We start from the raw sequence: 26545 nt of genomic DNA on the forward strand, positions 1-26545 counted from the left end.
GAGGTATCTAGTTTATCTTTGTAATTTTCAAGTGGTATCTAGCAAACAATGGTGCTAAGGATGGTGTTCAAATGACAACTCTGATTGGTATCACGCTTCAAAAGTCCATTCTTTACACCTTAGCATCTTTTGGTAGACATTACTTCCCATACTTCCTATCTATGCATATGTGCAAGCTTTCAAATCCAAACTCTTAGCACGTATGTAGGGGGAGCTAATGCTACCAATTCGGGTTTATGAAACTTGTCCATATCCTTTACACATGGTAAAATACTTGGGCAAGCAACACAAATCTAAAAAGTTTTTATTGAATATCTTTATGAAAAGATTGTCATCAATTACCAAAAAAGGAGAGATTGAAAGCCCTAGTTTGGTTTTGGATAATTGATGAAACCTATGGACTAATCCTAGTGCTAAGTGTATAGACAAGAGAGGATAGTCCATTCCAAGTGGTGGAGCAAGAGGATGATCATGGTGGATGGTGATGACCAAAAGATGATCAAGTGCTCAACTTGAAAAAGAAGAAAGAGAAAAACAAAAATAAGGTTGATCAATGCAAATGTATCAAATATATTTTTGTTTTGGCACTCAAGACACCATAGAGGGTATGAGTGTGCTTAGGATCAATAGCCGTACTATAAAGAGGGGAAATCTTTGTGTCGGTGCAGAAAGTGACCAACAAGTAAATATTTGTAGTTTTGTCGTACGTTGTGATCGGAGGTGGCCTAACACTCAATGACATAAGGTTTATACTGGTTCAGGCAACATGCCCTACGTCCAGTTTGAGTTGATCGATGACTTTATTCCTAAGCCCAGGTGCTCAAAGTTTGCAGTGGGGTTACAAACGAGAAGGAGAAAGATAGGGGGTACAAGAGGTCCGGCTGGACTCTGGTCAGAGGGATCGAAAGCGACAGGAGCCCCACTATGAGCTAAGTGTTCAAGTGTGTGCTTGAGGTTCAAACCTGGCGGTTCTATGGTTGTGAACTAGTGAACTTGATCGATCTAATGAATCTGGAATCACCTGAATATTGGGAGAGAGCGCATCCCTTTTTATAGATGAAGAGGATGTCCTTACAAGTGAGAGGGAGAGGGTATGTATACTTCTGAGCCTTGTTGCCCATGCCGGTGGGTACAGGATGATGGTAGGCGCCCACAACACTGTTGGATATTGGATGCATATGGGAGGTTTCGTCGTTTTGTTCGGGTATGGCAGATGTCGGTACCTGTTATACTGTTGATGCCTAGAGGCATGTGAGGAGTTTTACCATGTTCACTCGGCATGGTAAATGCTGGCGCCCACAACACTGTCAATGCCCAGAGGCATGTGGGGGGAGCCTTACCGTATAGGAGTTAATGACGCCCACAATACTATAGGGAAAATGTCGACGCCTACAACACTATTTGTGTCAGGGAGGTTGCAGAGTACTATTTTCTACAGGTGTACAGGGTACGGTCCCTAGTATCGTGGTTTGACTTGTGTGCCTTGCCTTGCTTTTTTCGTTCGTTCCCTAGTCCTTTCCGAGCGGGCGTCCCCGGTCGGCATCAAAGAAGCAAAATAGTATAGCACTTTCAACCACCGAAGCATAGTACATTTTGGTCGATAGTTGTTGTGCTCAATTACTTTGGATGAAGGCTACTTTGAATGATTTTATAATCAAGTTCAAACAAGTGACATTGCTATGTGACAGTGAAGTGCCACGAAGCTCACCAACAACCCAGTTCAACATGCAAGAACAAAGCACATAGATATCCGCCATCATTTTATAAGAGATCATCAATAAAAAGGGGACATTTCAATTGAGAAGGTGGGCACCGAAGATCAACTTAACAATATTTTCACCAAGCCACTTGATGAGAAGAGGTTTTGCAAGCTAAGGAATGAATTAAACATATTAGACTTCTCACATATGTGTTGATGCACCCCCATTATATGACATGCCTCTCCTTCGAGCAAAGCAAGGTAAAATTGGTTGACATGTCATTCATCCTTTGCTAAGGACTTGTTTAATGCATCTAGTCATTCCTCATGTTTTATAGGCTCATTCAAAAAAATCAAATGAATTTGATGCTTGTATGGTACCATTATTGCTTCTATGTTTAAAATGATCTAGTGGTAGCATATGATATGTTTGTGGTACAAGGTAACCCTTACTTTGAGGTGTGAAGAAGCCTGTCCTTAGATCAAACCGAGTTGAATATCTTTTGCAAGTAATTTAGATTAAACCAAATTTGGGAAAATAATCCTCACTTAACAATGCTTTCACTATCTAAATTTTAGAGCTCACCTTTTGTGGTCTTCGATGACAAAGGAGGAGAAAAATTCCTAAAGATATTGCAAAGGGGAGAAGTTTTAAGATAGGAGAAAGGAAGGGGATCAATTACAATTAAAATTTGAAGCACACAAGTAGGGGGAGCAAGCTCATAAACTTGTATGTTACATTTGGATGTGCATTACATATGTTTGCTTGCATGTCACAAGTTTTTAAATTCTCTATCCATACTTGTATGGTGTATGCTAGTTATAGGTTTGAATGATGAAATAAAAAACTAGCATGCATAGGATAGCTAGACACTTGAATTGGTTTTCACAAGTGGTACTAGAGCCTTGCTTCTAATGTTGATCTCACGAGGTATCTAGTTTATCTTTGTAATTTTCAAGTGGTATCTAGCAAACAATGGTGCTAAGGATGGTGTTCAAATGACAACTCTGATTGGTATCACGCTTCAAAAGTCCATTCTTTACACCTTAGCATCTTTTGGTAGACATTACTTCCCATACTTCCTATCTATGCATATGTGCAAGCTTTCAAATCCAAACTCTTAGCACGTATGTAGGGGGAGCTAATGCTACCAATTCGGGTTTATGAAACTTGTCCATATCCTTTACACATGGTAAAATACTTGGGCAAGCAACACAAATCTAAAAAGTTTTTATTGAATATCTTTATGAAAAGATTGTCATCAATTACCAAAAAAGGAGAGATTGAAAGCCCTAGTTTGGTTTTGGATAATTGATGAAACCTATGGACTAATCCTAGTGCTAAGTGTATAGACAAGAGAGGATAGTCCATTCCAAGTGGTGGAGCAAGAGGATGATCATGGTGGATGGTGATGACCAAAAGATGATCAAGTGCTCAACTTGAAAAAGAAGAAAGAGAAAAACAAAAATAAGGTTGATCAATGCAAATGTATCAAATATATTTTTGTTTTGGCACTCAAGACACCATAGAGGGTATGAGTGTGCTTAGGATCAATAGCCGTACTATAAAGAGGGGAAATCTTTGTGTCGGTGCAGAAAGTGACCAACAAGTAAATATTTGTAGTTTTGTCGTACGTTGTGATCGGAGGTGGCCTAACACTCAATGACATAAGGTTTATACTGGTTCAGGCAACATGCCCTACGTCCAGTTTGAGTTGGTCGATGACTTTATTCCTAAGCCCAGGTGCTCAAAGTTTGCAGTGGGGTTACAAACGAGAAGGAGAAAGATGGGGGATACAAGAGGTCCTCTTTGGTGCCCTTACTGGAGTGGATCTAACACTAGGGCGTTTAGGGTTTGGTCATGGGTAGTGGCATGTCTGGTCCCAGGCGAGTGCGTGTATAACGGTCGAATTCAAACGTGATGACATGGCGTGCAGTGACTGGACGGTTTGGGGGATCGAACGCACCTGACCTAACTCCGGGGTGAGTCCGGTCGTCTATTTGAGCTTGGGGCCTCTATAAATAGAACTTGGGCGCCTTAGGCTCACCATCTTGGACATTTTCACCTATGATACATCCTTGTGAGCCTAAGCAAACACACCTCACTCATCTCCATTATTGATTCATCATCATAGTGAGATTGTGAGTGATTCCTAGTGCATTTACTTAAGTGATTGCATCTAGTGGCACTTGAGGATGCTTGTGGCTGCGGATTTCTTGTTACTCTTGGTGGTTGCCGCCACCTAGATGGCTTAGAGCAACGGAGAAGCATCGATATGAGTTGGTGATTGTTCGTGGCCGTCTCCCGGTGATTGTGAGGGGTTTTGTGCCTTCCCCGACAGAGCGTCGAAAGGTAACTCTAGTAAATTACTCGTGTCATTGAGTTACCTCACTTGTAGTTAGGTTCTTACGGTGTCCATTTGTTGGACTAGGTTTGTGCAACACCTATTAGCCACCGAACCATCAAGTGTTGGTCGACACAACGGGGACTAGCGTGCCGGTAAACACGTGAACCTCGGAAGAAAAATCGTGTGTCATTCTTGTAATTGAATTTCTCCCGGTGATTGGTTGGTTTCATATTGTTATTGATTCACTCCTCGATATGGAAGTATAATCATCCTACTTACTTCTTTATATTCCTTGCAAACTAGTTGTCAAGCTCTTTAGTGTAGTTAGTCTTTAAGAGCTTGTTAGTTTGGTTAGTCTGGCTCTTTAGTTAGTCTTTGAGAGCACACTAGCTTAGTGAGTAGTGACCTAGCTTATTATATGCCTAGTAATCATAGCAACTAGAATTGTTGAATATATGGTTTGCAACCCTTGTAGAGCTAGATCAAAATTGCTTTATGCCATTTGTTGTACTAATCAACTACTTTAGTGCTTTGTAGAGCTTTAAATAGGCTATCCTTTAACCATATTAGGACCTTTCAGGTGCCTCATCAGTAAGATAAAGCATGATGAACCTGAAAGCGGTGGATCGGAGGTAGGTGACGAGGGAAGCGGGAGGCGGCCATGGATCGGCGCGTGGCGGTGACGGGTGGTGGAGGAGCAGGTGTCGCTATGAGCTCGAGCTGGGCCTCGAGCAGGTGGCAACCTCCGGTGAAATCGGCCAAAGCGAATGAAATTGAGGGAAGCAGGTGTCAATCCTCAATTGAATCACGGCAAGGGAGGCGGAGAAGACGGATCGATGAGGATTGTAGATGACGAATTTAGGGATTGGAAAGTTGGAGAAAAAAGGAGAACCGACAAACCACCGTTCTTCCTCACTACGGAGACTCCTTAGAGGACCCGAAAAGGATTAAAAATATAAAAAAAATCCTACTTTGAAAATAAGAAGGGATGGATGTCATGAACGAGAGTTTGCTTTGTCAGCTTCATGAAAATATAAGGCCATAGATTTGATTATGAAGATACACATTATTTATTTTCATCTGATCATTTTTCTTAAAAAAATAACAATTAAGTCATAAATAATTTTTTTACTTAATAAATTTGATTATAAAGATTAAAAGCAATGCACTGTAGGGCTAGAGCATTCGGCATCCACACCGAATACGACTTTAATAGTCGCACCTTCTCCATTTGGCTCTAGCTTCGTCTGCAAACAGCCTCAACTTTTGCACATGCCACCTTTCACAAAGCCAACAAACAGGGTTCGGCGCAAAAAAAGCGGGAAACAGAGAAGTGGGGAGGCGAGACGACGGAACGGAAAGCATCGAGGCATCGAACACGCCCCTGAAATGGCGGAGCCGCCTCGCGCCGCCGGCTGCCCGACAAACTGGAGGAACGAGACGAATGAGCGGCTTCGGCGCCTCCACTCCCTCCTCTTCGGCGCCGACGCGGCGCTCGAGCACGGGGACGCCATGGTGGCGCAGGCGCTCGCGCTCCGCCTCCTCGGCTTCCTCGACTCCCAGGCCCTAGCCGCAGGCGCGGGCCCCGAGGACGCTGCCTTCGTCGCGCCCATTCGCGCCGCGGCTTCCGCTCGGCTAGCCGCCGCCTCACGCGCCCGCGTCTCTGACTCCGACCGGTACGGAACACTGCCCCCGTCCCCGTGCAATCCACCCCCTCCCTATTTCGCGTCCGAACTCGTGGAACGCGACGGTAACTATGCGGACTGTCCAGATCCGAGGAATCTACTGCAGCTACATTACGCAGGCTGCAAATATAAAATATTATAGTTCAGTTGCTGAGACGTTGCTACAAAAAAATTGCCTCGATTTACTGTATGTGTGGTTTGGTTCTCACCGATCTTTGGAATTTCCGTTCTCGATGTCTTCTATTCATCTATTCTCATCCATATGAGATGTGGATGCACAGCAACACAGGTATTGCAGTAATATTTCCAACCAGAAATAACATTTTGCAAAGTGCATGTGTAGATGGAAAGATATCCTGCTATTTCTTTGCATGCACATGCTCTTTGATGTTGCTGCCGATTGCCATGCTAAGGAATTCTCATTGAAACTACTTGCTCAGTTGCTCTAAGTAGCAGAATACTAGTCAGCTGGTATATGTGCTAAAGTCAGAATCTAACATGGGCAAACATGTTAGTAGTGGGTAAATGGAATGTTCATAGCAAAGGCATATTCAAAGTTGATGGTGCTATTCCACCAATATTAAGGTTATGCAAATATTTGGGGTGCCACCATGTCCTACAAAGGATTTGGTGCTATCTAAGTTCTGTAATTGAAGCGGCAGCCTCATCCTATATAGGGCTCACTAGAGTAATAATATTTTGTTTTTCTTATTTCTTTCTCGTTGTTTAATGTTTATGTTTTATTACCTTGGACAATTCTTTCTCTTTCTCATGTGTGAAACATGTCTCAATTGTGTACCATCTCACAGATATATTGTTTTGAGACCAGCACCTGTATTATAGCGTGCTAGCGTGAGACCAAAAAGGGTATGTGTATCATAGGACATGATTAAGCATTCGAGGTTTGAAAAAAGTGTAAATTAAGAAATGCTTGTGCAAATTTAAACCAATATTTGGAACTTCATAAACAGGAATATTTGAAGCAACTTTAAAAATTGTGAAATGTCTCTTTATCAACCCTGGAAGTAGTAAAAGTTGGCTTTTGTTTATTTGTCTCTTTTAGTTTATTTACAATAGCTGATGAAAACTGTTATGTAATTTTCAGCCCATTGTAATATATATTCATATACAAAAAAATCATTGTTTTTGCTCGTATGTGCTTGGATTCTTGAAGATTACACTATAATGTGTACGGTCTTAAATACATTCCTCTTTACGTGTTAATACTTGCCATTGTTATGATTGAGTTCAGTGCAGCTTTTGAGCTTGCAAGAACGGATGTTGGCTGTGTTTTTGCAAAGCAGGGTGGCAATAATGTTGAAAGAATCCAGTGTTCAAAGTATTTCCAAGCTCTTCTTCAGAAGGCTAAAGCAAATGCTTCTGAACAACTGGTATGTTTTTCAACTTCTTTTACTTTTCTTTTGTGTTATTCTATACTTTTTCTTGCCATTCTTCCTTAACTTTTCTGTTTATTAAGTTATTTCTGAAGGGTGGTGTTGTCCTTACTGCTTATTATTAAGCACTATTTGAAGAATTACATAGATTTTAAAATTATTCCGCACTAAGTTGAAGTACCTTTTCTCTGCATATGATATGCATTGAAATTTGAAAGAATGCAACATGCCAAGAGTTCTCGGTTCAATGGGCTCCATGCGTTGATGAAAGCCAAGCTGACATGGAAAATGAGAAGCTAAGCATCAGGGCTTCAAAGTTAATCATGCAAACGAAGTTGACATCATTATATAGTAGCAAGTCCTTGAAGGCAAATGGCATACCAGACAGAAATATGTTCGAATCAGATAACTCATCTAAAGAGTGTGCTGGTGTTGAAAATAGAACAAGTCAAAATGGTAACCGGCATCCTGCTTATCTGGACACTGAAGGGGATGAGAAATCCCGTGGGCAATTGCAGAATGCAAAGTGGAAACATACAGGGTTCAGAAGTCCTGTATGTGAGGTTGCAAATTCTCCATCAAGTAATGATGAAGCTGATGCTCCTGCCAATGAGTTTACAACCGCCAAGAGGATGATGGTATGCACAATTGTAAGAATATGTACTTTCATCTATGCTGCTAATCTGCTATTATTTGTTGTATGTATCATTTTTATGTCCTGTTTGACAAATATTTAGGACGAGGGCTTGTATGTAAATTTCATAAAACACCAATGGTTTTTAATAGATACAGTGCAGCTTTTGTTTTGTTCAGTTATTGACTGCCAGTCTGCTTCTGTTTATAGGTTGTAGGTCTTGTTTTCATTAGTTGATTGTTGTTAAGGTGCGAGCTTAAGTCAAATCATTTTGTTTTTCTAAAGAACTACATTGATTAGTGCCCTACAAAAGCTTGTATGCAATCACTGAATGGTTTGTCTATTTCTCACTTTTGTAGCTGCTATCACTGAATGCAATCCTGAATCACCAATACTGTTTTTCGGAAAATATTTGGGTCAAATGTTTATTTATTAAATGTTTCTCTGTAAATCATGATAATTGTTTCTTGATTAACGATTTTGTCTCCTTCAAACTACGATTCTATCACCTTCAAACTATGCAAAGTTGCAAACCCTTTAACCAAGGGGTTTATTGCATGGCATGGCACCATTTGCCACATATGTTACACACTTTTAGACTTCCACATTGTGACATTGTCCCTCCCACACCTCTTTAACTGCATTGATAATAATTGTGATGTCTTGACAACCTAATTTGTGCCTCTGCTGTGTTTTTTTTTCCTTTTCTAGGGGATGGATGCTGTGCAAAAGTCTGCACGCAGTGGTCCACAAGGTGCTTCTGTATCACCGCAATGTGATAACAACCATAGTACATGGAATTATGGCGTGAGACCAAGCTGGAATTCTCGTCGTGGACCACGTGGTAGTTTTATACCCCCTATCAGAAATAATGGAGGATCAGGTACAACAATCTCACGGGTCACTGGTAAAAATGACGAGTCCATGGAAGTTTCAACAAGGAAATGGTTTGTATTTCCAACTTAAGTACCTAATACCATTTGAATTATTTTATCTTTTCCTTCTTGTGATGGTTTTGTCACTAAAGATTGTGCATCATCTATTCTACTATGCCTGATGTGGATGATTAATAGTCACAATTACAAAATAATTTTGATAATCATCAGTATTGAAATGCTTTGTGGCCCTGATGGTGAGCTTCCTGAGAAGCTGAGGAATCTGGAATCTCGCCTTATTGAACATGTCAGTAATGAAATAATGGATAGGGATCCTAATGTTCGCTGGAATGACATAGGTTTGTAGTTTCCTTGTTGGTCTTCAGGATTTCTGTTGCCCCTGTAACTAATTCATGCCTCACTGCAATAGCTGGCTTGGAACATGCAAAGAAATGCGTGACAGAGATGGTGATATGGCCACTGCTACGTCCTGATATATTCCGTGGTTGTCGGTCTCCTGGAAGGGGTCTACTGTTGTTTGGACCTCCTGTGGGTATTTATCTCATCTTCTTGTGTTGTGCCTCTCTTTCCTCAATGCTAAATATATGAACTGTTTTCTACAGGGAACAGGCAAAACCATGATTGGAAAGGCAATAGCTGGTGAAGCCAAGGCAACATTTTTCTACATATCTGCTAGTTCACTAACAAGCAAATGGGTATGCATGGCACTTTGTTTTGATTTTTAATACTGATAATTCCATCATTTTACTATCAAAGCTGCATCATCTTGATATACGTGTCTTTACTCTCTTCACTCAAATTAATGTGCCATCAGAACTGTAACAGTCCCTACACCATTACTGGGTAAATATCAACAGGAGCTGGCCAGATGGCATAGTTTAAGTGGATTTGAAGTACTAGTAGGGGGAAATAATTGGGGACCGGGAGTTCATTCCTGCTTGATTGATATATAATATACTTTTTGGTGGTGTGCTTGTAGCCATGGGATACAGGAGGTTGTTTTCTAATGTGCATGGCAGGTGTATGGTATGTTCGGATTTAGTTCCTGGTAGGGCTGTTCACGGATTGGTTGCAAACCACTAAAACCAGCAAACCAGCCCCAGACCAAACCGCAAAGGAGGATGGTTTGGGTCGACCCGTCTAAAAAATTGTTGGACCCGTCGTCTTCCTCATTTGCCAAATCTGAGCTGTAAGATCCATCGTTCCTTGTTACTTGCTGAGCCAGCAGCACTGGCGAGCTGCATTGGCAAGCTCTGCGCCGGTGAGCTCTGCCCAGGCCACGCCAAGCTTGCCGGAGCCAAACCGCTGCTGTGGGTGCTGCGACAGGGCAGATCTTGTCGGTTTTGTGGCGCGGACGCGAAACTGCAGCTGACGTGGAGCTGCGACGCAAACTGCGATTTTGACACGGAGCTGTGTTGCTGTAGCCTGGACGTGTTGGCGCTGGACTGGTGGCACTCGCTGTGATGTCAGCCTAGCAGAAGTTAGGCAGAGCTGTGGTGTTGGACGTCATGCCGTAGCCAGTAGCGGCGGAAGCGGCGCACAAGGAAAGCGTGGTTTAAACCACTAAACCATGGAAACCAAACTGTCTAACCTGACGGACGTACAGGTTCGTTTCAAAAACTATCTAAAGTGGCACAAAACCGTTGTTGAACAGGCCTATTACCTAGGAGATAAGCCCTGACCTTAGCTGCCTGGAACAATGATATGTTCCCCAGCCCAAGAACTTTGTTCTAACTATTGTCCCAAAAAGACCTGCTTCATGTTTCATCTCTCAAACAAAACAGAAGAGCCACTTTCATACTATGATTTTTGTATCCCTCATCCTGTTTTCTGTGTTCCCATTCCTCAATCCCATCAACCTGTCAACTTGTTTGCTAAGGCCTAGACCCATGCTTCAGGAGCCAGGAGGTAGCCAAGATTAGATTTGGTGGTTTATCTTATATAGATAGGGAGTCATGTTCACTAAGTCCCCATCGCACATCCACTACATTCTAGCTGACTTGTTACTGGCAAGGTCATGGGCAGCAACCATCCAGTCCCTTGACTACAACTTCACTTTGAGGGTGCATTTGGTAGGGATCCAGATTTTTGTAGAAATGTTTCGGATCCAGATTCTCAGGAAATGTTTTGGGTGATGAATCAGACTCACTTTATGAGACTGTTTAGATGTTAGTTTGGATTCTATGCAATATTTTTATAAAAAGAATCGTATAAATGAAATATGCTTCAAAAAAATTCTGAAACTTTTTGTGGGTGAAGAACAACTTCATTACAGGCCATTTTAATTTGTTGCCCTAAAAAAGGATTATAACTGAAAAAACTATAATTATTGGTACACAGTAGGGAAACTAGAATCCATGCAAAACCAGGCTTGCAGCGTTTCGAGCTCCAACGAAGAAAACACGAATCGCTCCATACGGTTTCACACCTGAAACGTTTTGTGGTTGCTGCGTTTGGTAACATTTCTGCTGTTTCGTGGTAGAATCGGAACTGATTCAGTCTTCCAAACCATATCTAGATCAGTGGTGAAACCCTCTATAATAAAGAATTTTGAAAAGAAAAACTAACACCAAAATCCTGAGTGTTTTGTTTTGTTCTCAGCACGATGCTGTACGGTAGCATAGCATCCACAGAGCACTCTAATCCTTATTCACCCTGCCGCCACGCCCGCCCTAGTTTCCACTGCATCATTGAAAGTACATAAGGTCCACAACCACAGGGTGGCATATCTGCAGCAGCCCCCATAATAGCAAATGAGAATGATAATCCTGTTTTCAGATAGTGTTTCTTATTCTTTTGCTTGTGCAGATTGGTGAGGGTGAAAAACTTGTTAGGGCACTTTTTGGTGTGGCCAGTTGTCGTCAACCTGCTGTCATATTTGTGGATGAGATAGACTCATTATTGTCTCAGGTTTGTTGATTCTGATGTCTTGTTTTTGTTATGCCCATATACATCCTGTTTTGTGGACTCTTGATAGCCTTTAACATGATTGCAGCGCAAATCAGATGGTGAACATGAATCAAGCAGGAGACTGAAAACACAGTTTCTAATTGAGATGGAAGGTTTTGACACTGGAAATGAGCAAATCTTACTTATAGGTACCTCATGGATCAGACGTAAAAAACGCTCAGTTTAAGGCTTTAAGCATCATAGCCATCTTCAGCTTTGTGTTTCTTTTTAATGCATCATGGCAGTTTGAAGTTATATGCATGTCCAATGGAGTTGATATTGAACTTTCGACAAAAACACCAAGCAAATGGAAACAGAAAAGAGAGAAAAACAATAAAAAAGAGAGTTCATATTGAACCTTGGGTAGACCAGTGCGAGAGCTTAGTTTTGACATAATCTGGTCTATGAGGATTGCTGCGGAGGTTGTAGTGATGGAAGATTGGGGGATGGGGTTTAGGCAGACCACGGCGCAGTAGCAGCGAGCGAGAGAACAAGAGGGCTCAAGTGAAGCCTAGCAACACAATCGTTGCTCTGCTTAATCATCTCATTACTGTTTGGGGATATTTATCCCTTCCTAAACAACCAACTATCAAATCCTAAATTCAAGGACTAAGATTCTAAATAAAGGAAATAACAAATTAGGGAGATAATCTGGGCCATTAGCCCCTAATGGCTGGAGCCATCCTAGCCACAAGTGCGCCGGCCATAGCATCTCTCCCCGCCTCATCAAACAACTCGTCCTTGAGCTGATCATCCAGGTAAAGATCCCTGAATGCTTGGAGCGGCTCCCAAGTGGCTTCCTCAACACTCATGCCGTGCCATTGGACGAGACGTGCCAGATGTCATGATGGACCTGAGCGTGCATGACACGCTCTGGAGCATCGGTGGGGTCGTGGTCAGAGGATTGCCATGGAACGGCTTCAGCAGCCCCACATGAAACACGTTGTGTAGGCGGGTGGCGTCCGGCAGCTAGAGCCGGTAGGCCACCGTGCCGACGTGCTCGAGAATCTGGAACGGGCCGGTGTAGCGAGAGCCGAGCTTTCCCTTCTCCATCAAGTATGGAAGGACGTGTTGTATCTGTACTCTGCCCACGGGAGCCAATCAACCCACGCCGGCGGTCGGTTGCCAGTGACGTAGAGTAGGTACGTGGCGAGCACTTTGTTCACCACCTTGGACCATCCTTCTGCGGTTGGAAGGCCATGCTCATGCGGAGGGTGACGCCCGCCTCTTGAAGAGCTCACGCCACATATGACCCGTGAAGACAGGGTGATGATGGAGGCAGGGAACCCGTGGAGGTGAACAACCCCCTCGAAGAAGGCCCTCGCGACGGGCGCGGCAGTGTACGGGTGACTGAGGGCGATGAAGTGGGCGTACTTGGAGAAGCAGTCAACGACGATGAGGATGACTGATTTGTCATGGACCTTGGGCAGGCCCTCGATGAAATCCATAGGGCTTTTGTCACTGCTTATGGACCCGAACCTGAGTGATCTATCCATGACCAGGATGAAGCTTGGATGAAATCCATCGAAATGTCAGCCCACACCTCGAGGGGCTTCAGTAGACCGGCGGGTTGCAGGGATTTTGTCTTGTTGTGCTGTCACGTGCCGTAGTCGCGCACCAAGGTGTGATCGCCGGGGATGAAGAAATCGCCCCGTAGCCACTGTAGCGTCTTTTGGGTGCCCTCGTGACCCGCCGTGTGAGCCAGAGCACCTGGTGGCGTAAGTCGGAGTGCTTGGGGACAAAAATGCGCGACCCATGGAGGCGGCCCTCGGATGCATGCCACGGAGGCGACAAGTGTTGTCGGATGTGGTCGTCGCCGCGCGGATGTTGTCGAGAAGGTTGAACGTTGGCCCAGACAGGGCGTTCGCAGTAGCAGTGTCGGCGTCGTGGCGGGAGAGCGCGTCAGCCACCGTTTTCAGGCGGCTCGGGTGATATTCAACCGCGAAGTCGAAGCCGAACAACTTGCTGATGCACTGCTGTTGGGGCACGGTGGAGAGGCGCTGATCGAGTAGGAACTTGAGGCTATAGTGATCCGTGGGGACAAGGAAGTGGCGACACTAGACATTACGGTCTCTAGTGGCGCACGGCCTGCATGAGGCCAATCAGCTCTCGCTGGTAGGTCACGAGCTTGAGGTGCCACACAGCGAACGGGTGGCTGAAGAACGCCAGCAGCCCAGAGTCCTGGTGGAGGACGGCGCCAAACCTAGACCCGGAGGCGTCGCAGTCGATGACGAACAACTTGTCAAAGACGGGCATCTCCAGTATCGGCGCCGTGGACAAGGCGTGTTTCATCGCCTGGAACGCTGCATCCGCCTCGTCGTGAGAGATAAGCCTAGTGCTTTCTCTATGTATCTTACTGTGCATTGTCTTGTTATTTTCGGCTTTTAAAGCCTAGTATTTAGAATATGCTCAGTATTCACTTTAGTGGTTAGGAAATATGGTGGAGTAGGTAGAAAAGTAGAGAGCCCTCTGCCTATAAAAGCAGGGGCAGAGTTATTGTAAGAACTAAGCTAATTCATTTTCAATTCAATCCAAGCGGCCAAGGGCCAAGCTGCCCTCTGGCCTTACCCTTACCTGGCCAACAATTGGTATCTAGAGCTTTAGGGTTCTTGAGTGAGCAGCCATGTCCACCTTCAGCCATAGCGTGTGTGCTGCCGCCGCCGCTGCTGCCGGTGCGGTGATCAACCCCAGCGGTCTAGCAGCAGGAGGAGTAGACGATCGCGCTATGCGCCTTGTTGCCGCAGAGGCAGCGGTTGCGGAGGCGGTCGAGACGGCTAGGTAGGCGGTGGCTGTGGCCCCGGCTGCGGCTGCAGCACTGCGCGTCAAGATGGAGCAGGAGATGGCTGGCGGATCGCAAAGCCGGGCAGGGCGTCGTCACCAGAGCGGCGCCGTGGATGCCACGGCCGCTCACCGGTGGTGCAGCCGGTGGTGTAGACCATCTACCGCAACTCGAGAGCAGGGACGCCATGGCCGATGCTCACCAAGTCGAACTATCACGAGTGGAGTCTCCTGATGAAGGTAAAGTTGCAGGCTCGGCATCTTTGGGAGGCGGTCCACGTTGGCAGCGTTAGGTATGACGACGATCGCCGGGCACTGGAGGCATTGTGCGCTGCCGTGTCCACAGAGCTCGGCGCCTCCTTCGCCTACAAGGCCACGGTGAAGCTGGCGTGGGAGTTGATCACTACGGCACGCGTCGGCGGTGATCGTGTCTGCCAGGCAACCCTGCAGCGGCTCTGGTGAGCAAGTTGAAGACTTTGCTCTTCGCCTTTCCAACCTGATGGAGCATATGGCGCGCAACGGCGACACGGACCTCATAGAGGGACGCGTGGTGGAAAAGTTCCTACGCTGTATGCCGAGGAAGTACTCCCAGATCGTGATGGCGATAGAGACGCTCCTTGACTTTGAGCAGCTCTCCATCGAGGACGTGACTGGGAGGCTCAAGGCTATTGAAGATCGCGAGGAGGGGCTTCACACCGAGCCGAGCGCCGGCGGCGACAAGCTGCTGCACATGGTGGAGCAGTGGCGCGCCTTCGAGAAGAAGGATGAAGGCTCTGGCTCGTCTGGCTCCTCGAAGGAACGTCACCGGCGTCCGCGCGGTGGCAAGGAGGAGAAAGGACCCCAGGCGCAGGTTGGTGTCGATGGCGGCGCCGCCGGTGAGAGCAAGGCGACCCGGGATGACACTTGCCTCAACTTCGGCAAGGCCGGACATTGGGCCAAGGACTGCTCCCTTCCTCCACGCCGCGGTGGGTAGGCCCACGTGCAAGTAGAGGAGGAGGAGGCTGCCCTGTTCCTGGTGCACGGGTGCATCAAGCTTCAGCAAGAAACAGGGGAGGGGGGAAAGTTCAAACTTTCGCCTTCTCGTGTCGGCTGGCTCTGCCTTGCTTCACCTCGACGAGCCTCGCGCCCATGCCTTCCTCGGCATGGTACCGGTGATGACAAGATCAACGGCTGGTACCTCGACACTGGCGCTACGCATCACATGACCGAGCGGCGCGAGTTCTTCTCCGACCTGGACTCCGGTGTGAGAGGCTCAGTCAAGTTTGGTGACGCCTCCGCCGTCGAGATCAAGGGTGTCGGCTCGGTCATCTTCAAGGCCAAGATAGGGGAGCACCGCCTTCTCACCGGCGTGTACTACATCCTGGCCTTGAGGAACTCCATCACCAGAGTCGGGCAACTAGACGAGAACGGCTTGCGGGTGGAGATTGAGGATGGTGTGCTGCGCATGTGGGATAGAAGCCACCGTCTTCTTGCCAAGGTGAACCGGGGAAGCAACTGCCTTTACGTGCTTCATGCAGGTGGCGCAACCCCTCTGCCTTGCTGCGCGCTGGGACGATGAAGCATGGCGCTGACATGAGTGTTTCGGGCATCTTCACTTCGAAGCCATGAAGCAGCTTAGCAAGGAGGAGATGGTTTGTGGCATGCCACACGTCGACCATGTCGAGCAGCTCTGCGACACCGGTGTAGTGACCAAGCAGAAGCGCCGGCCTTTCCCGCGTCAAGCCAGCTACCGCGCCACTGAGAAACTTGAGCTCGTGCACGGTGATCTCTGCGGTCCAGTGACACCGATGACACCTGGAGGATGCCTCTACATGCTGCTCCTTGTCGACGATGCCTCCCGCTACATGTGGGTTGTGCGGCTCGACACTAAAGAGGTAGCGGCGGACGCCATCAAGCGCCACCAGTCAGCCGCGGAGGCACACAAGCTCAAGGTGCTGCGCACGGACAACGGCGACGAGTTCACGGCGGTCGACTTCGCCGCGTATTGCGCTGATGAGGGGGTTCAGCATCACTACTCCGCGCCCAACTCACCGCAACAGAACGGCGTGGTCGAATGCCGCAATTAGACGGTGGTGGCAGCGGCACGCGCTCCTTAAGCAGCGCGGCATGCCGGCGGTCTACTGGGGCGAGGCCATGATGACCGCCGCGCACCTGCTCAACCGTTCGCCGACCAAGGCGCTCGACGGCAAGACGCCGTATGAGGCCTAGCACGGGCACAAGCCGGCTGTCAACTACCTGCGAGTCTTCGGGTGCCTAACTTTCGTCAAAGAGCTGAACAACGTTGGCAAGCTTGACGATCGGAGTTCATCGGGAGTCTTCATCAGCTACGCTGAGGGGCCTAAGGCCTATCGCGTACTCGACTCGGTGACGCGGCGTGTACGAGTAGCACGCGACGTCGTGTTCGATAAAGGCCACGGTTGGGCTTGGGACAAGGCGGTGGATGATGGATCGGCAGCGGTGCTTCGTGACTTCACTGTCGAGTACTCATGGACAAGAGGAGCTAGGGAGCACAAGGTGCATCTCCATCGACGTCTGGATCATCATCACCAGCGTCGTCCATTTCATCAGCCCTGCCGTGATCGCCTTCACCAAATCCGGGGGAGCCCGGAAGCTCATTGGCGGCGGTAGGCACTCCATCGACACCCCAGCCCGCTACACCGCCTTCGGCCTGAACTACGGTGTCCTCTACTTCGCCTACCATGACACCAGTGCGTGGCGGACAGCCTGAAGTCGAGTACGTGACGCCCTTGGACGATGATGAAGATCGTCTGTACACCTACTATGACGACAAGCCACTCTGGTACCGCACGGTGACCAATATCATCAGCAACGGGACCCACCGGGCCAAGCGCCGCGCCTCTTCGCTCTGCTACACCTGACGCATGCCGGCGAGCCAACATCCTATGCCGAGACACAAGGTGACCCGGCGTGGCGCGCGGCGATGGAGCAAGAGCTGAAGTTCGTCGAGCAGAACCGTACCTGGGAGTTGGTGTCATTATCCGACGGCCACCGCCTAATCACCCTCAAATGGGTGTTCAGGCTCAAGAAGGACAAGCAAGGCACGGTGATCAAGCACAAGGCGCTGCTTCGTCCAGCAAGAGGGGATCGACTGCGACGATGCCTTCGCACCCGTGACGCACATGGAGTCGGTCCTGTGTCCTCGCGCTGGAGGCTTTGGAGGGGTGGCAGGTCCACCACATGGACGTCAAGTCCGTCTTTCTCAACGACGATCTCAAGGAAGAGGTCTACGTGCATCAGCCACCGTGCTACGCCGTCGTCGGAGAAGAAGGGAAGGTGTATTGCTTGCGCAAGGCACTCTACGGCCTGCGCCAGGCCCTTGCGCGCCTGGAATGCGAAGCTTGACGCCACGCTCAAGAAGATGGGCTTCAAGCAGAGCGCGCACGAGGCGGTGGTGTACCGGCGAGGCAGCGGGCGCAATGTCCTGCTCGTCGGTGTCTACGTCGATGACCTCATCATCACCGGCGCTGAAGAAGGAAGAGTGGCGGCGTTCAAGGCGCAGATGAAGAAGGCGTTCGACATGAGCGACCTTGGCCTGCCCTGCTTCTACCTCATCATCGAAGTGCGCCAGGACGCCAGCGGCATCGCTCTTTGCCAAACCCACTATGCCAAGTGCATCCTCGAGCTCGGTGGCATGACGGGCTGCAATCCGGCTCACACCCCGATGGAGGAGCGGCTCAAGCTTAGTTGGGACAGCACGGCGGAGGAGGTCGATCCAACTCACTACCAGCGGCTGATCGAGTGCTTGTGCTACCAGGTCCATACCCGACCGGACCTTGTGTTCGCCGTCGGGTATGTGAGCTGGTTCATGGAACGGCCAACGATGGAGTACCTGCAGGCCGTCAAGCGTATCCTATGCTACATGGCGGCCACCCTCGACTACGGTCTTCATTACGGCAGGCCCCTGACACGGCGCGCTTCGTCAGCTACTACGACAATGACCTCGTCGGCAACGTGGACACCAGCTAGAGCACGATCGGGACCATATTCTTCCTCGGTGATTGCTTGGTCAGCTGGCAGTCCCTCAAGCAGAAGGTGGTGGCCTCTCAAGCCGTGAAGTAGAGTAGATCGCCACCACCACTATCGCAACTCAGGCACTATGGCTGTCAAGGATGCTGGCAGAGCTCCTTGGCAGGAAGGTGGATGTGGTTGAGCTGAAGGTGGACAGCAAGTCTGCTCTAGCTCTGGCCAAGAATCCTGTCTTCCATGAAAGGAGCAAACACATTCGCATCAAGTATCACTTCATCTGGGATTGCTTGGAGGATAGGAGCATCAAGGCCAGCCACATCGCCTCTACTGATCAGCTGGCTGATATTCTCACCAAGTCGCTGGAGAAGTCCAAGTTCCAGGAGATGAGGAAGAGGATTGGGCTACAATAGATCACCTCCAAGGCTTAGGGGGAGAATTGAGAGATAAGCCTAGTGCTTTCTCTATGTATCTTACTTTGCATTGTCTTGTTATTTTCGGCTGTTAAAGCTTGTATGTAGAATATGCTCAGCATCCACTTTAGTGGTTAGGAAATATGCTGGAGCTCGTAGAAAAGTAGAGTCCTCTGCTATAAAAGCAGGGGTAGGGTTATTGTAAGAACTAAGCTATTGCACTTTCAATTCAATCCAAGTGGCCAAGGGTCAAGCTGCCCTCTGGCCTTACCCTAAATTTGAGATCCACTTTGTGTTATCTGGCCAACACGTCGGACCAAGAGGAGTCCTTGCGCAGTCAGCAGGGCTGCGATGGTGCCGAAGTCGCTGATGAACTTCCTGTAGTAGCCGGTGAGGCGGAGGAAGCCGCGCAGGACCCGAGCCGAGTGCTGGTGCCGGCTAGGAGGTGACAGCGGCCACCTTGTGGCTGTCCATGGCGACGCTGTTCTCGGTGATGACGTGGGCGAGGTCGGCGACCGAAGACGCCCCGAAAAAGCACTTCGAGCTCTTGAGGTGGAGGTGGTGCGCCCGCAGCGTGTCGAGGACGATGCGGACGTGCTGCAGACGCTCGGCCCACGACCAACTGTAGATCAAGATGTTGTCGAAGAACACAAGGACGAACCTGCATAAGAAGGGGCAAAGCACGTCGTTCATCAAGGCTTGGATGGTTGCCAGCTCATTGGAGAGGCCCAACGACATGACTAGGAACTTGAAGTGGCCGTGGTGCGTGCGGAAGGATGTCTTGGCGATGTCGTCTGGGTGCATGCGCACCTAGTGGTAGCTTGAGAGGAGGTTGAGCTTGGTGAAGAAGCGCGTGCCCTGGAGCTCGTTGAGGAGCTCATCAACCATTGGGATCGGGAACTTGTCCTTCGAGGTCTTGGAGTTGAGGGTGTGGTAGTCGATGCAGAAACGCTAGGAAGCATCCGCCTTCCGCACCAGGAGGACTGGGGTGGAAAACAGAGACGTGCTAGGTCGGATGATGACTTAGGCGAGCATGGTGGCGCACCGTCGCTCGAGCTCGTCCTTCTAGAGCTGCGGTAACGGTAAGGGCGGACGGGCACCGGTGCGGTGCCCGGCAACAGGTGAATGCGGTGGTTGTAGGGCCGCGCTGGTGGAAGGCCACGGGGCTCCTTGAACACGGACCCATACTAGAGCAGCATGTGGTCCAGCAGGGGCTGAGCGGGCGCGACAGGTGACCACGCGGTCTGCCGGCTCCCAAATGTCGTCGCGGGGGGAGCCGAGGCCCTTCCAGAGGATGCGCCGAGAACCCCAGGTGAAAGCCATGCACAAATCCTCAAAGTCCCAGAGGATTGGGCCCTTCGTGCGGAGGAAGTCGACACCGAGGATGACGTCAAAGCCGCCCAAGTTGATGCCGAAGCAGCTGATGGAGAATTCCTCGGTGCCGATGGTCATGGCAACGTTGTGGGTGACCCCTTCGCATGGAACGCGGTCCCCATTTGCCATCGCGATCCGCATAGTGGGGTGGGCTGAAGTGGACAGTTGGAGCTGGCGCATAACCCCGTTGTTGAGGAGTGGTTTGTTGAGCCGGAGTCGAGGAGCGCGAGGAGGTGGTGGCCGTGGATGTAGATGTGGAGGTGCATCATCGTATCCTCCGTGCGAATGCCCGCAATGGTGTGGAGAGACACGACCGGCTGGACGGCGGTGTCCTCAGCCGTAGAGGGGTCGGCAGCCTCTTTGGGAAACGCCGCGATCGCAGCGACCTCCGCAGGAATGTCATCGTCGAGGAAGTCGGCTGCCTCCAGGTAGAACAGCTGCTGGTACCGATGGCCGCGGCGTCCTTGACATAGGCGATGGAAAGCACGAGGCTGTGCCGGCAGCGCGGGCACCGGTGGAGGCAGCCGACAGAGCTGACACAGAGCCGGGCCCTTGATAGGATTAGCACGACTAGAAAACTAGTCTTCTGACCAGCCCAAGAAAATTTTCTGGGGGGAAGAATTCGACCCACCCTTAGCTGTCCCATTAGGTTTTAGTATATATTTTTCTCGAACGCGAGGTTTTAGTATATATAACTAGTATGTTGTGAAGAGGATGGGAGGAGTAGCTCCAGTCGCAGCCGCTGTTTTTTCCCCTACGCTCCATTTTTTCCTCCCGCTTTCTCCTGCCTATGCCCGCTTCTCCCTGTTAGCGTCTGAACCTCCCGCTGGTGCCCGTATCTCCTCCGCTGGCACCTAGTCCTCCATCCTCCGCCTGCCTCTCCCCTTCTGGTGCCTCCGCCTCTTTCCCTCCGGTGCCTCCTGCCTTCGTCTGTCTCCGCCTGGTCCCGTACTGGTGCCTGTAGCCTAGACCTGGAGTCAAGCACCTGTCCTCCTGAAGCTGCAGCATACCTTGATCAATGATCGGTGGTCTTAGGACTAGCCTGCCTTCGTCCGTCTCCACCTGGTCCCGTACCGGTGCCTGTAGCCTAGACCTGGAGTCAAGCACCTGTCCTCCTGAAGCTGCAGCATACCTTGATCGATGATCGGTGGTCTTAGGACTAGCCTCGATCATACGATCTAATAACATTTTCCTCCACTCGCTGTAACTACAACTAATGCATGTTAGTCTTGTGTTCATTATGTAAATTTGCTGCATGTTTTTTAAATGTTATGAAAAATTTGAAACATGGGGCATCTAATAAAGGATGGCGAGTAAACTAGTAGCATACTGATGGAGCAAATGATGGCAGGAGCAACAAACAGACCCCAGGAACTGGATGAAGCAGCGCGCAGGCGACTCACAAAACGTTTGTACATCCCTCTTCCTTCATCAGGTAATACTATTTCTTTTCTTGTATACTTATCATTGCAGAAACCTTAGTGCACCGTGATTGTGAAGAAGCACGGGCTTGGATAATTCACAATCTATTGGAGAAAGATGGTCTTTTCATGCTCTCGGAAGAAGAAACAAGTGCCATCTGTAAATTAACTGAAGGTATAACCATCCAAGTTTCTTAATGTTGCTATTATCTTATCAGCTTGAGGTGATCATACTGAATTTAGCTGCTTTAAATAATGCTTACTATTTCCAGGCTACTCAGGATCTGACATGAAAAACTTAGTGAAAGATGCCTCAATGGGACCACTAAGAGAGGCTCTTCAAAGGGGCGTTGAAATCACAAAGCTCAGCACGGAGGATATGCGACCAGTGATGCTGAAGGTACTAGTCCACAAAATCAGCGATTTCTGGTCATCTAATAAAAAGAAAAAGAAGTTTTATTTGCTCAAAGGATCACTTCTGATGTCGAGTAATACTCCCTCCGTGTCTCCAAAAGAATGCAATTCTAGAATAGTACTATTGTTTAGTATATCAAGTTTGACCGATTATAGATATTTATAATATCAAATAAATACCATTAGATTAATTACAAAATCTATTTCCATAATAATTTGATTTGGAGCCATAAATATGAATATTATTTACTGGAAAACTTGGTCAAACGCGAAACACTTTAACTAGCACGCAACCCATAGTTGCATCCTTTTAGGGACAGAGGTAGTATAACTCACTTATTTTTTATGAAGTTTATTATGCTTATTGAAATGTGCAGGATTTCCAGAATGCCATGCAGGAGGTAAGACCTTCTGTTTCCTCGAGCGAGCTGGGGACTTATGAGGAATGGAACATGCAATTTGGGAGCCTATCGATCTAGTTTCTGGGGAGGCATAGAAAAAAAGGAGTTCAATGATTTTAGTCGGAATATGGTATCCATAACACCTCGCTGAAGTGTAGAAGTTCTATAGTAGAACACCAAAGTTTTGAAGCATCAAAATTTGAACAGTATATTTGGAGTACTGAGTAATCTCCTGGAGCCTACCATATCAAATCAATTCAAATGTCTTTGAATCTTCTCTTTTCTGGAAATTTGTTTGCCTTGGTTTTGCTTGACATATGACTTTGGGTGCCTTTGGTTGGACTTTTGGGAGCTACTTCTGCTTTCAAAAACTCAAAAACCAACTAAAGGGGTGGAAACTGGAAGCTCCCTTTTTAGAGCAGCTACTTTTGGGTAGTATAGTTTTGAAAGCATCTTGCATATGTTTTTGGCTTTTGGCTTTCTGCTTTTTGAAATGGTGAAAATAGAGATAGGAGGTAAGTTTTATACTTGTTTGAACCAAACATTTTACAGTTTTTCACATCCCATAGCGCACAACAGCTTTTTCAGAAGCCACATCTCAACACACCCTTTGTAGCATGGAAGTCAAATACTCTTCATTCTAAATTATAATGTTTTGGTTTTTTTTGCATATATAGTTTTTGTTATGCACTTGATATATACGATGTCTAGATTCATAACAAACTTAATGTATCTAGAATTGCCAAAAACACCTTATAATTTGATATAATTTGAAAGAGAGGGAGTAGTTAAAAGCTATGTTCTACTAACAGGCAGGTTACTTGCTTGTGACTTATTTTTTTCCCTTTCGGGACGATACACCTGAGAGCTGTATATTCTTAAGAAAAAAGGTAAGTTTTAAGAAACAATATTACATGACTAATTCATCACTCCTACCGGACCAGTTGAGATACATCAGAGGTTTACTATATTGTACCCGAAGTGTAAAATGACCCATGATACATTAGAGGTTTACTTCCTGAACCAGTAAGCAAGTAGGTTCTTGGTGTCTCGCTTATGGGCCTGTTAGATATAAAGGGCTAATTTAGCCAGCTAAAAGTTAGTTAAAATGGACAATGGACTCCACCAGCTCCAAGGGCGAAGGGCTTCAGGCCTGCTTGTTGGCCCCTCTAGGAGGAGGCTCCTTGTAGACCAAGGAAGGCTCGAGAAGGCTCACCCGAGGAAGGCCACGTCGTAGATAGAAGCCCCTGACGATAAGTGTTAGAACGGAGGCAGCGGCGTTAGGGGGCGGTTGCGGCATTGTTGGCTCCCCCACACGACAAGGTGACGACCAGCAACGCTGTGGCAGAGGACACATGCACCCGGTGTATAGACCTAGACCATAGACTAGAGCAGAACCGACATGTACACCTAGCCCTCCTCAGAATATAAAGGGAGGCATCACTCCCTTTAGAAGGGATCGACCCAAATTCTAGGAGGAAGGATCGGACCCAACCTAGTGAGGAGGGGGAGAATCGATTCGGCCCTACTCTAAGGGACCGAGGAAGAACACCGACAAACTCTAGGGTAGCACTGAGCGATCCCTTACCAATCTCTATTGATTTCCACCATTGTAACCCTCGATTGGGCACTCCTAACATGAAGATCACTGTACTGTTGGACAAAGGGCTCAGAAGCCTGAACCAGGATAAATCGAGTTGTGTCCCTTTCGTGTTTTGAGTGTCCGAGCCATTGAAGAGCCACACATCGACCTCCGACAAACAATTCTGATGTCACTTGTCACATTCAGTTTTAGAAAACAAAATCGAATGCACATCACATGTATGCCATGATCTGTTTATTCATACATGCGACGACAATATAGTGATACAAAGCAGTGTTTATTACAAAAGCATACTTTATTACAAAAATGACAAGAGGGTCTAAACACAATTATATTAGAGTTCCAGCAGATCAGGGTCTCCATCCCCGCAGGCAGCCGAACTGGGGGTACACCAGCCTAGCATCCATGCCGTTTTTGGGAAAAACACCGTCTCCTAGAAACTCCATCTTCTAGTCTGAACAACTAGGTAGGATAGCAAGGGGGACAAAGAGAAGGGTGAGTACATCTGGGTAGGGTAGCAAGGGGGACAAAGAGAAGGGTGAGTACATTGAAATGTACTCCGCAAGTGTAGGAAAATATGACATGAGGGCGAACACAAGGAAAGGCTTACAAGGTTTGACACAAGCACTTAAGCGACACATCCTAGTTTACCTTAAATCCTTAGCACCTATTTACTAGGTGAAATCTTTCTTCTCCTCAGAGAACCAAACCACACTCAGATTCCATCCGAGCACCACACTTGTATTCCATTCCAAGCTCCCAACTGAACCTACCCGTTCCCTTACCAAGGGAACCACCCAACCACGAACTAGAGCCATCTAATCAAAAGAAGTCCAGGCCGCTCCTGACTATGAGCACGGTTGATATATCACTTTTACACTCTACAGAGGTTGCACACTTTCACCATGAGTCATGTTTTGCCCATCACGCTTCACACTACCTAGGTCCTTAGCGGGGTCACACTACAAGGCCTTTACAAAGCCCCCTCCAAGTCTGTTTTACACTTACCTCTAAGGTTTCTCCCCATACATAAGTCAACGACCCCAGGGACCCCTCTTGAGCTATAAAAACCATCCCGATGTAGCATAACTTTGAGGAAACTAATTACTTGGCCAGGTCCAGCCCATCCTAGCCTCATGGTTGCGCTGTTAAGCTAGGGTTACAGGCTTCGAGAATCGGTCCTTAGGATCCAGGTAGGAAACTAGCACTAAACCCATTTCGCCAATCATACATTCCACCAGAAAACATTTACCTAAAAATATGGCAACATACCACCACCAAAACCATCCATCCTACTGGATTTCCTAATCACCATGTCACTAAAAAGACTACCATCCCCATGTTGCATAGATCATTAGTCATGGTTAAATTGTAACCTTCCCAGCCTAAGACTGCAAGCTAACCATGACAACTACCCAACCAAACCGGGTTTTCAAGGATGATATAACAAGCTCTAGTAAACCATAACATGGGATTCAAATTGATGACTAAGCATGCAACTAATGGTCTAACTACTCTAACTCAAAGTAAAATAAAGTAGGAGCAAGTATGGTCAAGGAACTTGCCTCAGGCTTAGAAATACATATCAACTCAAACATTTGGTATTCGGGATTCACAAACATCTTTCCTTCCATCACGGCAAATTTTGGGCGCACAGACATACAAGCAAACATATCCAAATAAATAAAAATAGTACACCAAACATAACAAACAACTTATGAAAATAATACTCACACGTAGATCTGGTTTCTACGGTCGCGTGAGCTCAAAAACCGTTGAAAACGGAGTTCGGATGGAGAAGATATGGACGTTGCAAGGTTTATCGGGAGGAGGGTCATTTCAGGTATTTCACTTGAAATATGATAACATTGATGGAATATATGTGAAGGGCATGATTAAACAAGGCTAGAAATATATTTTGGAGAATTGGAACAAAAAGAATTGAATTCAGATTCGATATGAATGAATTATAGATGATACAGATAGAAATTAAATAGACTAAGGACTTATCTGCGAGTTTAGAAAATAAATAATCGTGAATCGGCCCTTCTTCTTCCTCAGTACAGAGTCCATGGCCACGAAGGGAAGCTGCTGCTCGCATAGAGGGGATCATGGATGGCCGACAGAGGGGCGTCGGGCGCTGGCCGATGGCGGTGTCGAGCCAAGGTGGCATAGGGGCCCACACATGGGGTCGAGCCATGAGGCTGCAGTGGCCTGCACGGGCACGACCCGAGCGGTGGCGCTGCTCATGCGATGGGGGCGGTTGCCTAGACGAGGCATGTGGGTGGGGCTCGGGTGGGGGCCGCGCACGGTGCGGGGCTGGCTGTAGAGGCATGAGGTGGCCAGAAGAAGAAGAAAAGGAGCCAGCAATGGAGGGCCTAGCCGGAGAAGGAGATGGTGAGATGGGGAAACAGTGAAAAGGCGATGGATTCGCACAAACATATATACCACGGAGAAGACAACGACGAGGGCAACCTCGTGGTGGTGGCGGAATTCGCCAGAATCTCATGGTTTGGCCAGAAAAGCTCGTCGAACCTTCGCTTGAAAATTTC

General features: G+C 47.7%; 1 protein-coding gene across 2 annotated transcripts; it reads left to right on the top strand.

The window, feature by feature from the left end:
* The first annotated feature begins 5344 nt into the window (after positions 1–5344).
* Positions 5345–22680, top strand: LOC136504643 (ATPase family AAA domain-containing protein FIGL1). 2 transcript variants are annotated; one of them, XM_066499599.1, is made up of 13 exons: positions 5345–5723; positions 6985–7123; positions 7345–7776; positions 8472–8707; positions 8867–8994; positions 9066–9184; positions 9259–9351; positions 11465–11566; positions 11652–11754; positions 21506–21589; positions 21655–21750; positions 21848–21975; positions 22367–22680. In XM_066499599.1, exons 1-13 carry the CDS (start codon positions 5437–5439, stop codon positions 22466–22468), a joined length of 2049 nt encoding a protein of 682 aa, XP_066355696.1. In that variant the 5' UTR covers positions 5345–5436; the 3' UTR covers positions 22469–22680. The 2 variants fall into 2 exon arrangements, with proteins under 2 accessions (XP_066355696.1, XP_066355697.1); XM_066499600.1 differs by having other exon boundaries at positions 5346–5723; positions 7345–7764.
* Positions 22681–26545: the final 3865 nt, after the last annotated feature.

Source organism: Miscanthus floridulus, chromosome 14, assembly GCF_019320115.1.
Source record: "Miscanthus floridulus cultivar M001 chromosome 14, ASM1932011v1, whole genome shotgun sequence".
NCBI classification, from domain to species: domain Eukaryota; kingdom Viridiplantae; phylum Streptophyta; class Magnoliopsida; order Poales; family Poaceae; genus Miscanthus; species Miscanthus floridulus.